This window comes from Cucurbita pepo, chromosome 16, assembly GCF_057944985.1.
Source record: "Cucurbita pepo subsp. pepo isolate OVF chromosome 16, ASM5794498v1, whole genome shotgun sequence".
NCBI lineage: Eukaryota > Viridiplantae > Streptophyta > Magnoliopsida > Cucurbitales > Cucurbitaceae > Cucurbita > Cucurbita pepo.
The window spans coordinates 2651014-2668241 of NC_141813.1; the positions used below are offsets into that span (position 1 = coordinate 2651014).

The 17228-nt window shown below is 36.2% G+C and overlaps 1 protein-coding gene across 1 annotated transcript; it reads right to left on the minus strand.

Annotated features, from left to right (window-relative positions):
- Window positions 1–958: 958 nt before the first annotated feature.
- LOC147787796 (uncharacterized) lies at window positions 959–1474 on the minus strand. The gene has a single exon (XM_087118744.1). It carries the CDS (start codon window positions 1472–1474, stop codon window positions 959–961), a length of 516 nt encoding a protein of 171 aa, XP_086974870.1.
- Between the last annotated feature and the right edge of the window lie 15754 nt (window positions 1475–17228).

Sequence of the window (17228 nt, forward strand, 5' to 3'; positions counted from 1 at the left end):
ACACAACGTCTGTTTTGACTTCAAGTTGAGGGAGACCTTTGAGCATGGATTTTTCCATAATCAGCTTTAACTTGTGGTAGCCAACATGTCCCAGTCTTGCATGCCATAGATCTGTTGTCTCATTCTTCCGTGTCTTGTCAAGATAGGCAGACTCTGCAGATAGAACGTAAATGGAATCCACTCTTCGTCCTTCTATTGTCGGCTTTCCTGTTATCTTAATATCTTCATAGACTTTCACATCTTTTGGCCCAAACAAGACATAGTTTCCTGATGTTGTTAGTTGTGAAACTGACAACAAATTCTTCTTTATTCCTGCTACATGATAGACATTATGTAGTGACACTACATCAGATTTATTGCCAGGCATGATTGTCGTATTGCCGATCTGAGCAATTGACAACTGTGTGTTATTTTCTGTGCATAACATACGACTTCCTTTGTACTCTTTCTTGTCTTGCAATTTCCTCTAATCGCCAGTCATGTGATTTGAGCATCATGAATCAACGATCCAATCATTCTCATAATCGATATGGTCTCCCATCATCGCCGTGAGTGCTTGCTCATCTTCTTCTAAGGCATACAATATCTCTGCATCCCATTCCTCCTCCATCTCCATGTTGGAGGATGCCACATTGCTCTCGATAGATTTTTTCTTGGACCAACAATCTCTGGACATGTGGCCCTTCCTCGCACAATTGTAGCAAATACCCTCAAATCTTTTTCCTTGAGAACTTTGGTTGTCGTTCTTCTGAGCTCTCATTGGTTGTACAATTTCTTGGTGACTTCTTCTTTTGTCACCATTGTATCCGCGTTTTGTAGATGACCTATTATTGCTCTGGCTTTCACTTGTGTAGAGTGCTTCTTCTTCACCCTTCAATGTGATGTCTCCCATTTGTTTAGCCATGACTTCTTGGTTGGCTAACAAATTTTCGAACTCTACAAGTGATGGTTGCGTGGGTCATCCTTGTATAGCAATAATGAAGCTTCGATAGTCTGGTCGCAATCCGTGGATTATGATCCTCTTCATTTGAGATTCTACAATGGCAGACTTCGGGTCTAGTTCAATAATCTCCCGATAAATCGGCTTGACCTTGTGGAAGTACTGAGCAATCATCATGTCACGTTGTGAAATTGACAACAACTCGTTCTCCAGAAGTTGTAGTCTTGTATCGTTCTTCTTTGAGAACAACATCACGAACGTGTCCCATGCTTCTTTCGGTGTCTTGTCATCCCAAATATGCTCTAACATCCCTTCTTCGATTGTGGTCTTCAGGGCAAACATTGCTTTGCCTGCTTTGATTCTCCATTTGCGCAAGGCGCCGTTAGAATCATCCTCTAGCGGTGTAGTTTCGCACCCGCCAACGATCTCCCAAAGATCATGTCCTTGTAAATAGGACATCATGCATGTTGCCCACGTATTGTAGTTGTTGTTGTTGAGTTTCTTGATTTCTCCAACGATTTGAAAATCACCCATCGTGTTGGTTATGTTGGGTTTTATGTCCTAAAACTCATAGTTTGTAAACAAAGATATATTCTATTTTCAATAAAGTTATTATTGATGTTTATTCAGTAAAAATTGTTATTGAATAAAGTGAACTTTACGATCATTAATCTAAATCCAATAAACTAAGAACACTATGGCTATAGTATGACTACTTGAACTATATGTAGAGACATAAGAGTGGATCAAGTTCAAGTATATAGTCAAAATGATCTATAGTATAAGGATAAGGCTGAGTACCTTATTCTGGGGACACTATGGATGCGGCCCACTTTTGTATATGATATAAACAATGTGATCACTAAATTGTGCATGTGGAGACATGTGAGTGGGGGCGTCCTATGCAATGAGTATTGCATAAGATCGGACCATGAAGAAAACCACTCTCACTTTATAAAGTTGTTTACTTTGTGACTGATTTTCTTTTCATTCGATAACCTAGGTAACTCGGTCTTAATCCTAAGCTAACCATGAACTCCTGTTTATTCGGAATTATCCTTAGATTTGCACGGGTGAGAGTGGTTCTAGTTCGCCGACTCAACAGGCCTCCCATTTCAGGGGTAAGACTGGGTGAATGGCTGGGGACGTGGGGTGCAAGACGGAATTCACTCCTACCCACTTTTAGGGATAGAAGAAAGGTAGTTCCCTTAAGCACTGACTCCAGGTCTTGAACAAGGGGCCCCACCCTCTCATTGGCCTGAGAAGGATTCGGTTTACTGGTTGGACCACAAACCAATTGTTCATTAGAGGATCAGTGAGACATAAGGAACACGAAGTAACTTCAGGGGTAAAACGGTAAATTGACCCAGCTCTAGTTACGAACAACCTGTGAAGGATCGACTTACTAATCATGGTTATATCAGATGGACAGAAATATATCTATAGTGAGGGGAGTGCAACTACTAGGCTATAGTGGAGTGTCCTAGTAGTTAACGAATGTTGGTTAACCAGGATAATGAGTTTAATCGGTTAATCTTGGATCGTTGGAGCCCATGATCTATAGGTCCATTAGGTCCCTCTGCTAGCTCATATCGGACTAAACAATAGAACAGTGTGACGAGTGAGTTCGAAGTGTTCGAATTCAAATTAGGGAATATGCGTTACATATATACGATATATTTAACCGCAATTTTGTTTTATTTACGAATTAAACGAAAAGAGAGAATCTGAGATATTTAAATAAGATTTAAATATCTTAATCAATTATGTGTCGGAATTGATTGGGATTGACATTTGAATTAATATTAAATATTAATTAAATAGTTTAATTAATCATTTAATGTTACTTTAATTTGAAATTCATTATTCAAATTAATAGTTTGAATTAAAATGAATAAAGTCAAAATGTTGACTTTCATCTAATGGAAAAATCCATGTTAGTGGAATTTTGAGGTGTCAAAATTTTGTTTAACCAAACTTATGTTTGCCAAATAAACCCCACAAGTTTGAGTGGAATTTTGAGTGTCAAAATTTGGTTAACTCAAACATGCATGCTTGCCACATAATCCCAAACATTTGAGTGGAATTTTAAGTGTCAAAATTTGGTGATCTCAAGTTTGCATGAACATGCAAACTTGACTCTTTAAATAGAGTGATCATGATACTTGGAAGGGATTCTTGATCTTGATGAAAAACCTTGAGAAAAACCTCTCACAAACACTCTCTTTCACATATACAAAATCCCTCCCAAGTTTAGTCACTCACAGGATTCCACAATCCCGTTCTAAGGCCGGAGGATAGTGGAGAAGACACTAGTGGTGGTTCGAAACCAGTTCGTGAGGCAAAAGGAGTTTGAACTACAAAAGGTTAGTATTTAAACTCATTAAGTTTTAATACTTATGAACATGCTAGTTATTTACAATAATTGATGTTCTAAAAGCGCCTAAGATCCAAATTGCTTCCGCATGTGTTATATTAACACCATCAGGTTATGCATCAGTAATACCAAACAAGCTCTTTCGAAACCAGACTTGCAGAGTCACAGACTACTCACGACACAAAAGAAACTCACTCACTACTAATCTCACGAAATCGTTTCTGATGTGGAAGATCAGACAGAGCTGCAACCACAGAGCATACTAAGAATTCCAAGAGATCAGATAACCTACATTAACCTCGCTCTGGTACCAGCTTGTTGAACACAACTCTCTGTGGGAAACACTCGCACACTTTATTAAGACCAATCGAGAAGAGATTTACAAAACACTCGGTAGAAACTACTACCTTGTATTGCTTGTGATTTCTTGGGATGATGAACTAAATAGGATGGAGGGGTATTTATACTAGAGGTAGTCAATCTATTCCTAAAATTTCTAACCTTTTCCCTAAAATACCTAAATCATTTTCATAAATTTATTCCTAAAATCCCTAAATCATTTTCTTAAATTTATTTTTAAAATTCTAAATCATAAATATAATTATTCATACAATAATTGTTGGGCTTGACCCTATTGGGCTAGTGATGACATTTTAACACTAGGGACAACAAAGGTAGATGATTAATGAAGAATCGATTACAACTTGGGGACCTACATGGTAGCTTAGAGCGCAGTAAAGGGTAAGCTCAAACTTCCTATAGACCAAAAGAAAGTCGTGGAAACCTAGTAGAAGAAGGAAGCGATGAAGGCCTACAAGTAGGTTGGTTACTAAATATATTTTTATACTTACACCTTTCTCCTTTTCTAGTGTACTGGTCAAGGTGGGGAGATGCTTGGGAGCTCTACTATTACAGAGGGGTGTCGACTCGGAGTGTTATTAGTCGTATTCGTCCTGGGCCATGAATTAGTTGTATAATTTTTTGGGTTGATTTTGAATTCTTTTGTATCCCAAGCCCTCTTTCCCGTTTGTAAATAATTTATAATTTCTGACACAAGTGTTGATGTTTCAGTTCGAATATAACTAACAAATGTTGGGATTTGCGCCCTAAATCTTCCTAATTAATTATTTAGTTTTTTAACAGTAACTTTTATTATTTTATTTGTAATTTAATTGTTATCCATGTATGAAAATCCTTGGTTATTAATGTAATCTTGAACCGTATGTGGTTGACATAAACCTAAGCAGTCTATAGTATATGGATAAGGTTGGGTGCCTTATCCTGGTAACACCATTGATACGATCCAATTTGTAATCGTTACAGATGATGTTATCCAAATCGTTCATGTGGGGACATGTAAATGGGGGTATCCTATACAATGAGTTTGTATAAGACTGGTCCAATAAATATATAATCTCTCTTTGTAAATCCGTTAATTGAGAAGATTAATTTTTCACATGATGATCATATGCGACTCGATCTTAATCCTGAGTGAGTTATGAACTCCTGCCTGTGAGGGCTTGTCCTTTAATTTTCATGGGTAAGAATGGCTCTTTTAGCCGAGTCATTATGTCTACCATTTGGGGACTTGACCAAATAGGGAGTTTGGGAACATAATATCATGAGATGGAACTCACTCCTTTCCATATAATGAAAGTAGGTTAGTTATTCTCAAGTACTGATTTCGGGACTTGAACAATGGGCCCCACCCTCTCATTGGTCGGAGAGGGACTTGATTTATGATTGGATCATAAACAAATTGTTCACTAGAGAATCAGTTATACTTAAGGTGAAAGATGTAATTACAGGGGTAAAATGGACTTTTGACCCAGCTGTAATTATGAAGAACTCGTGAAACATCGACTTGCTTGTAATAGTTATATCAATGGACATAACTTGTCCTACAGTGCATAAGAGTGCAACTCTAGTCTATAGTGGAGTGACCTATAGTTAATGATTGAAAATTGATTAATTAAAGACTTTAATTAATTAATTTTATATCATTTGAGCTTATAATCTGTAGGTCCATAAGGTCCTCTTACCTAGAACAACGCTAGAAGGTTTAATATATTTGAAAGAAAATTTGAAAGGTTCAAATTGATATTTAATATATTAGATAGGAAAATTTGAAAAAGTAAATTTAATTTGAAGAGTTCAAAGGAATATTTAACCCATTAGATAGGTTAAATATAACTGGAGAAAAATATATTAATTTGAAGGGTTCAAATTAATATTTAATATATTAAATATATTAAAAGAAAAAAATATTTATGGTATTTGATACCATTAAATATTAAATCAATTAAAGTATTTTAATATATTAAGTGAAAATATATTTGAAATTTGAATTCAAATTAGTTAAATATATATTATGATATCTTATTATATCTAAATATGATTTGTATAAGATATTATATCCTAATATATTAAATATGCAAATATATTATTTGGCAAATATTCTCCAAGAATTCCTATAAATATGACTCTCGGGTTGACCCAAAGACACACGATCTCTCTCACTTTCTCTGGAGAATGAAATTACATCTCCATAGAATTCTCGAAACTCTTCTTCTCCAATCCCTTTGGAATTTTCTTTCAAGAGGCTCCCACAAGCCTTGGCTTTTTGTTCGAGTCATAGCAAGGAAGAACTTGTGGAATATGAAGAACGTTTGCATGGTTGAAATACTTCAACAAGTATTACAAGCTAGGGTTTGTAGGGTTTGTACAAAGGTAGAGTTCTTACTCTTCGAGTTTATTGCTTTTGTTTTAATTCATAATAAAAATCAAAACGGTTCTCAATGCTTACACTACGTGGATGAAGAGTTCATTCCCGGTTCTCAATGCTTACACTACGTGGATGAAGAGTTCATTCCCTTCAGTTATTATAGGACGTAATTAACGTTGGCCAAGGCCATCGAGGCAAGTGACCGTACTGTTGAAGTTAGCTTACTGTGTGTTGACAAACCCCCAAGTTTTTACATTATGCACTACTATCATCATAGCTAATATTCAGGATGCAGGAGCCGAGAATCAAACTCTGGTCTATACTGTGGCTAGGTACTATTCTACCACTTAACCACTTATGATTCTACCTTTAGGCATATCCATAACATACTCGTATTTTGGTCATGCAGTTCTTAGTTCTTCCGAAGTCTTTACCTTTTAGTTTCACCTCTCTATTTAAAAAGAAAAAAAAAAAAAAAAACTCGATAGTGTTACTCGACGAAGACTCACGCTTGAGTTTGAATCCGGGCAAATACACGTTTTTTTTTTCTTTTATATATATATATTTTTAAAAATACCTTACTAACAAAGAATTATATGTTCATAAATTATATACATGCAAATACATGTTTTTTGTTTCTTTTATATTATATATATATTTGTTTTTTTTCTTTTATATTATATATATTTTTTAAAAAATACCTTACTAACAAACCATTATATTTTCATAAATTATATATATGCAAATACATGTTTTTTTTTCTTATATATATATATATATATATATTTTAAAATACCGTACTAATAAATAATTATATGTTCATAAATTATATATATAAGTATTAAAGATAGATAAATAATTGTAAATTTTAGTTTAAATATATTTAAAGAATTAATTATATGTTCATAAATTATATATATAAGTATTAAAGATAGATAAATAATTGTAAATTTTAGTTTAAATATATTTAAAGAATTCTATACATTATGTTTCATAGACAAGTAATTTTAAATTTTAATTTAAATATATTTAAAGATATACTAGTAATTCTAAATTCTAATGTATTTATTTTCTATATGTAAAACATTATTATATCACAATTTATATATATATATTAAAATTTTCTATTTTAACACATTTTCAAGAAATGTGTGGCATTCTTTAGTTACATGTTTATTTTCTATATGTTCTTGAAGATGCACCAACCAAGAATCGAATTCGGGTTTTATATCACGGCAGGGTACTATTCTACCACTAGACCACTGGTGCTTCTTCTTTAGACAGATCCACAATGGACTCATATTTTAGAAATGTAGTTCTTACGAAGCCCTTAACTTTTAGTTTCACATCTCGATTTAAAAAAAAATAATAACTCTTCAAAATGCACTATCCGAGAATCAAACTAGGGTCTATACCATGGCAAGGTACTATTCTACCACTAGACCACAAGTGCTTTTACCATTAAGCATATCCATTACGTACTTGTATTTTTGTCACGCAGTTCTTCCGAAGCCCTTAACTTTTAGTTTCACCTCTCGATCTAAAAAAAAAAAAAAAAAGCTCGATAGTGCTACTCATGTAAACCCAAGTTTTTACATATGCACTACTATCAACAAAGCAAATCTTCAGGATGCACGAGCCGAGAATCAAACTCTGGTCTATACTGTGGCTGGGTACTATTCTACCACTTAACCACTGGTGCTTCTACCTTTAGGCATATCCATAACGTACTCGTATTTTGGTCATGAAGTTCTTCCGAAGCCACTTTTAGTTTCACCTCTGGAATAAAAAAAAAAAAAAAAAAAATAAGCTCGATAGTGCTACTCGTGTCATCTAGAAATTTAACTCGTGTCATCTAGAAATTTAAATGATATTGTGACAAAAATAAGTTTTTACATTATGCACTACTATCATCATCATAGCAAATCTTCAGGATGCACCTATCGAGAATTAAACTCAGGTCCGTACCGTTGCAGGGACCACTAGACTACTGGTGCTTCTACCTTTAAACATATCCATAATGTACTCGTATTTTGGTCATGCAGTTCTTCCGAAGCCCTTAACTTTTAGTTTCAATAGTTCTACTCGTGTCATCTAGAAGTTTTTACATTATGCACTATTATCATCATAGCTAATCTTCAGGATGCACCAGCCGAGAACCGAACTCATGTCTATAACATGGCAGGGTACTATTCTACCACTCACCACTAGTGCTTCTACCTTAAGGCATATCCATAACGTACTTGTATTTTTGTCATGCAGTTCTTTCGAAGTGCCGAGAACCGAACTCATGTCTATAACATGGCAGGGTACTATTCTACCACTCACCACTAGTGCTTCTACCTTAAGGCATATCAATAACGTACTTGTATTTTTGTCATGCAGTTCTTTCGAAGCCCTCAACTTTTAGTTTCACCTCTCGAATAAAAAAAAAAAGCTCGATAGTGCTACTCATGTCATCTATAAATTTAAATGATATTGTGACAAAAACAAGTTTTTACATTATGCACTACTATCATCATAGCTAATCTTCAGGATGCATCAGCCGAGAATCAAATTCGAGTTCTATACCGTGGCAGGGTACTATTCTACCACTAGACCATAGGTGCTTCTTCTTTAGGCAGATCCATAACGTACTCGTATTTTTGAAATGCAGTTCTTACGAAGCCCTTAACTTTTAGTTTCACATCTAAAGCCCTTCAGAATGCACCATCCGAGAATCAAACTCGGGCCTGTACCGTGGCAAGTTAGTATTCTACCACTAGACTACTAATGCATCTACCATTATGCATATCCATAACGTACTTGTATTTTTGTCATGAAGTTCTTCCGAAGCCCTTAACTTTTAGTTTCACCTCTTGATTAAAAAAAAAAAAAAAAAAAAAAAAAAACTCAATAGTGCTACTCGTGTAAACCCAAGTTTTTACATTATGCACTACTATCATCATAGCTAATCTTCAGGATGCACCAACCGAGAATAGAACTCGAGTCTATATCATGACAGGGTACTATTCTACTACTATACCACTAGAGCTTCTACCTTAAGGCATATCCATAAAGTACTCGTATTTTGGTCGTGCAGTTCTTCCGAAGCCCTTAACTTTTAGTTTCACCTCTCGAATCGTCCCTGCCGCCAGCAGCTGCACCGGGCACACCTATGCCAACCCTACTGAGTGATCCCTAAATTTTGGTTACCATTTTTTGTTAGGTAACTATTTTTACGTTAAACCCAAGTACACGAGTGGAATAGCGTTAGTTAAGTTGCCATTTACTTTCCTATTTAGGATAATTTGTTATTTAAATATCCCAGCTCAATCAGAAATGAAATCAGTCTTCAATCAAATATTCTCTCTCCTTTGTTTTCAGTTATTTTCTTCTCATAAGTTTTCCTTCGGCCGATTTTTCTCTATCGACGTTTTCCTCTCAATCACCAAAAGTCAATAGCTGCTACTAGAAACAAAGTAGTAGCCTCTAAGCAAAGCTAATCGATTTTCTTTCCATACTTATAAAGTACAAGCTAGAGTTAAAAGCAAAAGCAAAGTGAGTAGCGAGCCACTACTATCTCTTCCTGTATAGTTTAGTTTCCTAATTTCCTAGGCCCGGTCAACTTCCTCATATCCCTTATGCTTAGGAGTGGGATCCATGGTGACCCTGAGAAACCTCCCTTCTCAAATGCTACAAAAGGTGTTAAATATTGATTTCGTGAGTTTGTGTCGAAATGACTTTATTGGAGTAATGACTATAGGGACCTTTGGGTCTTTGAAAAATTTTATGAGACCAGTGAGAGTTCAAGAATGTTTGGGACGAAGCTGCTCGACTTTTCCTTCTTTCATGGTAAAGTGACTTTGCTACTTCTCTTTCTCTAAGGAAATATTTTTTATGAGAAGAGAATTTTACTTAACAGTGTAAAATTATTACTTGTTCATTATTCCTTCATTTTCCTTGAGAAAAAAAAGGAAGGTTTCACATAAGGTTGGGACCTATTTTGAAGTTAAGCATAACGAAATTAGCAAGCATGAATGGGTTAAATTTAATGTCTCTGAAAAACTCTACAATAAATGAAGTTGCACGAAGATCAAAGAAATGTTAAGGAAGAGATTGCCATATAAAGATGGTTAGTGGGAAGTTGGTTGAAGTGTAGTGCCAACATGGGAATGTGTTACATTGGTCTAGACTTTGCTACCATATGGGTTCATGCCATGGTTGGCTTGTAAGCCTCACCCCAAGGGTGCACCGTTGTGTGACTAAAAGAATATGAGTGTTGAGGCAAAGGTGACCATATCTAGGGTGCGCTCCTAGCGTAGGTAAGGATATGCCAACACTAGCTAGTTTGATCATGGTTTTTCTTGTGAGTCTCTGTTAGAGTTCGAGAGAAGGGCGAGGGAGGCAATGGTGGGATAGTCCACAACCATTAGACAATTGTTTTGTCGTGCTTATGTTGCAAGATGTGAAGACCAAGAATAGATCCATAAGTGGGATAGTTCATAGGTAGTGCGTAGTTTCCGTATTCATTCTGAAGCATGTTATTTCCAACGGGTTCGTTCGCATGCAATCCGAAGTTTGGATCGTCATCAAGGATGTTGAGATTAAGCGAGAGAGAGAGAGACACAATCCATGGACTGATTGTGTCTCTGAGAAAATCATCAAGGATGATGACTAGTTTAAGTAGAGGAGAATTTCAAAACAATACTACGAAAAGAATAGGTTTTGACCCTCATATAATGATAGACGAAGTAGTGACCCTCAAATGGTGCCCATCAAGACACAAGAGTGCCAAGACAGATGAGTGTCATGATGTGACCGAGGAGGATGGTGCATCATCTAACACACCAAAGAGATCTTCATTAAAGCTAAATTGAGGAATAAGAAAAACCGAGGCAATGATGTCAACATGAGAAATAATGATAGGTTTGATAAAGGGTCGGGTAGGGCCCTGGGAGGGTTCAAAAAGAAGTTTGGGCATGTGGGTCTAGAATGAAATCCTTCCATATCAAATATGAAATGTCACCAAATTTTGGTGTAAATCGGATACCAGACATGCGCTCCATGAGACCATATGACTATTCGCCAAAATCATGCTTACTGCTACTAGAAAAAAAAGGCCTCAAAATGCACTTTAGAGGGAGGTATGGTGTCAGCTCTTTACCACCCCTAAGCATATGGCCTACGCAAGCTACCATGTAGCATATACTTGTGTCACAGTGAGAGGGAGCGTTGCAAGACTAGTGTCTTGGGTGACTTGCTTTAAAATACATCTTTCAAGGACAGTGCTGGACAACATGAGTGTACCGACATTGCGCCCTCACCATGTGTCGGAGGTTTGTATATGCACAAGCTATTTGGTATGAAGTCAATAAATGATATGACATAGATATGGGAGGGTGCAATGCCTCAATAGAGTTTGGATGAATTTATATTTGAGTGGTCTAGACAATATGAGCAAAATCAAGATGCAACAACACATATAAAGCAAGTTAGTTAAGGTCGCTACGATTGACATGTCCGAGTAAGCTACGATGTCGATGACATCATGGGACTTAGGATGGCATTATGACATGAAGGTCATGCAAGGAACCAAGATGCAAAATCAAGATGCAACAACACATATGAATGACTTTTACTCTTAGTAGAGGCAAGGTTGTGTTGCATGACTTGGCCTAGTAAGAAGCAAGTTAGTTAAGGTCGCAGATGATTGAGCATGCACACACGGGCGGTATGTGTGTTCGAATAAGCTTAGATTCTGCACAAATTGTGTTCAATATGCATAGGCAAACCTAAATACTTGTCATGAGTGTGTGGAGATCATGATGTCGTACGATTAAAAATGTAGGATTGTGACATTCTACAACTATGAGGAGAACCCGAGACCACAACTTGATCGTTTGAATTAAACTCGAATAATACCTGGAAACCATGTACCTGATCCAACAACCCCGACCCGAATTGATCCCTACATGCCAATGAGAACGCACCACCTGCCAAGAGTGCAATGCATGTTTTCTCTAGAGGCGCACATGTACTCGTGCGACCTTCTGTGCAAGTGAGCAATGCATGAATTTTTTTTGTCGTGTTTGTCCTCCATTCGATTATTTTTCAATCTAATTTTGATACTAACCCTATTATAAATTGAATTGTGACCTACTGGAGAAATCTCGGAAATTTTAGAGCTTCTAACATACAAAAAAAAAAACTAGTCTAAGAAGACATGCATAGCCATCATAATTTTCTCAAGTAATATTTGTCTGGATCGCAAGCATGCAAGCATATCTTACCTTAGGTAGTTAGAATATGCATGTTTAAGACTTACGTTTCTAAATGAAAATGCAAGTATGTAATATAAAATTGCCAAAATACCCCTCGGATAAGAATTTATGATGCATGTCGATTTTAATATTTTTCGTTATGCTAGAATGGAGAATGGGTTATTGTAACCTGTGCTTCGGGCCATTGATGGATTTTACCTCTCCGTTGAGCTTGCATGAGTGCATGATATAGTATGTTTAGCTCCATGTGATTGATTGTGTGTTCTCTTTATAGAGCATGCTTTTCTGCTCAGAGATAAGATTAGGGTGCTAGAGTTAGGTTGATTAGACGATAACCTAGGTCAGGATGCCTCTAGTAGACTAAGCACCTTATGATTGTGAGCGGAGGTCAACCAAAACTAAGAAAACTTGAGGAGTCAAGTACCCTGAAAGTGAATGTTCGCATGAAGCTACCTAGTCGTCCTATGAACCTAGTGGACCTCAACAATGCCCAAAGATGACCAAGGGGATGTTTAGAATATGTGTTCTATCTCTCTAACAAGCATGCATGAGTGAACCAAGTTAAGATTAGGGCACTACAACTAGAAATATTTACAAGTTAACCTCGGTTAGTATGTTTCCTGTAGGCTGTGCACCTCAAGATCATGAACAACAATCAAAGGTCTAGATCTGTGTGCACTCAAAAATTTGGATTAGCTCCAAAAAGCTAACCCCAAAAAGTCCTAAAAAGGTTAGGTGAGATTTAAAATACCTAGATGCCCTTAAGAACCTAGTAGATTTCGAGGAGAAAGATGACTTAGAAAGCTTAACATACCTACTAGCAGTGTGACGGTATCACTGGAGTCTTAGCCTCATATCCTCTCTAGTACATCTTTAGTTCGCACCCTTCGTAGTGGGTAGTGGTACAGCTACTATCGAGTTAGGTCTACGTCAAATAGTGTAGCACGACGAGGGTATCCGAGTGCTACAATCATGTGTGGAAATGGCTTGGGATCTCCCAAGCAAGACCTTTGGTGCTATAAACTGGTCAAAGTCACTCCGATAGGTAAATTTGTCATTTTGACCTCCCATTCATAATTAGAGGTCTTGATTAGCCCTAATCAGACCGCTAAGAATGAAGAAAAAGAAAAGAAAGAAAAGGAAAAGGGAGGGAAAAGAAGATGAGGATTTCGTGTTCTTGAGAACGAGTTAGAGAGAATGTTGAAATCAGCTCCAAATGGTTGTTTGGATTAGGAATTTTGTTGGATTTCCTTTACAACAATTGCTCAAGTAAGTTTGAAAAACCATTCTTAGCTTTCGATTTGTTCAAATCTGTTAAGAATCGAGAAAGAACAGAAGGTAAGTGTTTCAAGTTCTTGATTTCAGCTTTTCTTAAAATTGGAGAGCTTTTCTTATAATAAGTTTCGAACTTTTAGTATGTTGATATTGGAGCGATGTCACACAAGTTTTATGAAGGATGTCGTTGGTGATTCAGACCGAAAGACGATGTTCTGATTAACGTCAAGTAATGGTATGTTTTTTAAGTTTTGAATTCTTGAAAAAATTTGAACTTGATTATTTCTTGCTATGGGAGACTGGGAAATTCAGAGAAAAATACATATATGTAGATGTGTTAAAACTCTACATATTTGGTGATGGAATCAAATTGATTCGAGGTCTCGTAAGAAGTTACAAAATTCCAAAGTTATTAGAAAGGCAATTTGGAACCACATCGTTTTTCTGAAAAATTGAACATGGATGAAGAGGGAGCGGACACGCGTCGGTAGGTGGCGGCGATAGTGCGTCTGAAATAGAGTGGGACACGTGGCAACACATTTTGTGGAGATATTCATTCGACTACTTGTGGCGACATGTGCGGGTTGACCCGATTCGACAACTCGTGTTTAACTCGTGACTTGCACGCTCGCAACTCGTGAACCTCCGACCAAAATCAGAAGTGCGACTCAAACCCAATCCAATGATTTGACTGCTAACTCCTATTTGCAGCAACCCTCTGCATGTGATAGTTTTGCGTAAAATCGCACATGAAAAGCCTTTCCCGGTGCGTTTAAGTCTGTGTGAGTCTCTTCTTGCCCCGTTTGACCTTTATTTAACAATTTTTCGTTTCAATTTTAATACTGACCATGATAATGCTTGAAATAGGACCTACCGGAGAAATTTCAAAAATTTTAGAACTTCTAACATGCGAAAAAGCTAGCTCAGGCAAACATATATCATCCAAGTAAGTAACCACAAGAACTATAGGCAAGTAATACTTGTAGGGATTGCAAGGACGTGCTAGCATGCGAGCATTACTTACGTTTGGTGGTTAGAAAATGCATGTTAAGGACTTCAGAAAGGTGTATTTGGATAAGTATGTACTGTATGTATGTGATGGTAAAATTACTGTTATGTCCTTGGTTGATATTTATGAGAAACATGTTGTTTTATGTATTATGTAAAGCTAGATAGGGGATATGCATGACTAGAATATCAATTGAGCAATAAGGATCAGTATGTTATGCACGATGTAATAAATTACAAAACTGTCTCTGAGATGATATGTTTTTTTTAATGTTGTTTTATATGCTTTCTGTTGTGTTAGAAAAGAGAATGGACTATTATGATCTATGTTCTGGGTGATCAATGGATGTTGTCTCCCTGTTGAGGTTTTTTTACTTGTATATAGGTATGATAAAGTATGTTTTAACTCCAGGTGTTGAACGGTGTGTTTTCCTTGTAAAGCGTGTTTATCTACACAGAGCTGGATGTTAGATTTGGGTGTTAGAATAATTTGATTATGTTGAATACGGTTAAATAAACATCACTTCTTTCCGGATGATAGAGTATTTTTAGCTATTTAGTTTAACTACTGTGCAATGTTTGTGGTTAGTTTCTATTTCTCTTATTTGTAAGGCTACAAAAGCCAAGTTCAGTATTCAATAATATCATCACACTCAACTTGTTTATGTTTGTGGCTTAGTCATTCTTGGGTCAAAATTGGACTGGGAAAAATATTAAAATTGATGAGAAAACAGCCAAGAAGGAGAAATCACAGAGGAAACGACTAAACCGATTGCTGAAACAATTGAACCAGTTGCTGAAAACGAAGAGGGAAAAATCACAGAGGAAACAACTGAACTAGTTGCTGAAATAGTTGAACTAGTTGCTGAAAACACTTTTACAGTAGTTATTGCACAAAATTTGTCAATAAGGGACGGGAGAAATCGACATTCACCTGTATGGTATGCAGATTATAATTTCGGTGAAGGCTTATGTGAAGAGGATGAAGAAAAGATATTCTTAATGATTTTAGATCCTGTGTATTTGGAGGAAGTTGTCAAAAACCCAAAATGGAGATGGGCTATGACGAAAGAAATCAAATCCATTGAAAAAAATCAGACACAAAACTTGGAGGTTCTATCGGCTAGAGCAAAGAAAATAAGAGAGAAATGGATTTATAAGAGCAAGCTAAATGAGTCTGGAGAATTTCATAAATACAAAGCAAGATTGACGATAAAAGGCTCACACAAGAGTAATGAAGAGATTATACGTAAGTGTATGCACCTGTGGCCAGAATAGATACTGTTAGAACAATAATTGTTTTTGTAGCCTAAAAGGGTCAGAAACTCTATCGGTTAGATGTGAAATCAACTTTTTGGCGAGTTAAAAGAAGATATTTTTGTTAAACAACCAAAATGTTAATTCCAAATGGAAAGTGAGGAGATGGTGTACAAACTCCAAAAGGCTCTCTGTGGATTAAAACAATCACCTAGAACATACGTTTAGTCGAAAAGAATCATACTTTATCAAGAAAGGATTCAAAAGCAGTTCCCATACTTTATCAAGAAAGGATTCAAAAGCAGTTCCAATGAGCAGACACTCTTCATCAAGAGGAAGGGAGGTAAAATTCTTATCTTAAGCATTTATGTTGTGATCTTTTATTTTGAAAAATTGGAGTTTAAATGTTCCATGAAGAAAGAGTTTGATATGACTGACTTAGGTCAGATGAGATTTTTCCTTGGAATAGAGGTAATACAAAGATTAGATGATATTTTTATATGTGAAAGAAAGTATGGTGCTGAAGTTTTAAATCGATTTGACATAGAAAATTACAATTCTATTTGTAATCCCATTGTTCCAGGACAGTAAATTGGCAAAGATATAAATGGTGCAAAAGTAGATTTAACTTTGTATAAACAAATAGTGGGAAGTCTGGTGTATCTCACAGTTACTCGTCCTAATCTCATGTTTGTTGTAAGTTTGATTAGTCGTCTTTTTTGCAGTAGCTAAAAGGGTTTTAAGTTACTTGAAAGGTACGGTAGATTATGCTGTATTTTATAGAAAGGGAGGAGTTAGTGATTTAATTGATAGTGACTATGCCGGAGACACGGAAGATAACAAGAGTACTTTAGGCTATGCGTTTATGATGAGTCTGCAGTAGCTTAGTCTTCACGTAAGTATCCTATAGTCCCCTTATCAATCATAGACACTAAGTTTGTTGCTGCTAGTGCCTGTGCATGTCAAACTGTTTGGATGAGGAGGATACTCAAAGAGATTGGTCACTCTCAAATAGAAGGAACAAAGCTAATGTGCGATAGATAATACTTCAACTATTAAGCTATCCAAAAATTCAGTTCTACGTGGAAGTTCCAAACACATAAGAGTAAGATTTCACTTTCTTGGAGATCTTACAAAAGAAGGAATCGTTAATTTATTGTTTTTTGGTCCTCGAAATCAACTTGCTGATTAGTTGACAAAACCTCTCAATTTAGAAGCATCTCAGTGTGAAGAACTTGGTGTGTAGAGTTGACTTGAACTAATTCTTGACCGAGAAGAATAAATTCAAGGAAGAGATTATTAGAAGAATTTGATTATGTCAAATACGTTCAAATAAAGATAGAATATTAGACAAAGATCTATGTCAGGAAGGCTCCAGCAGCG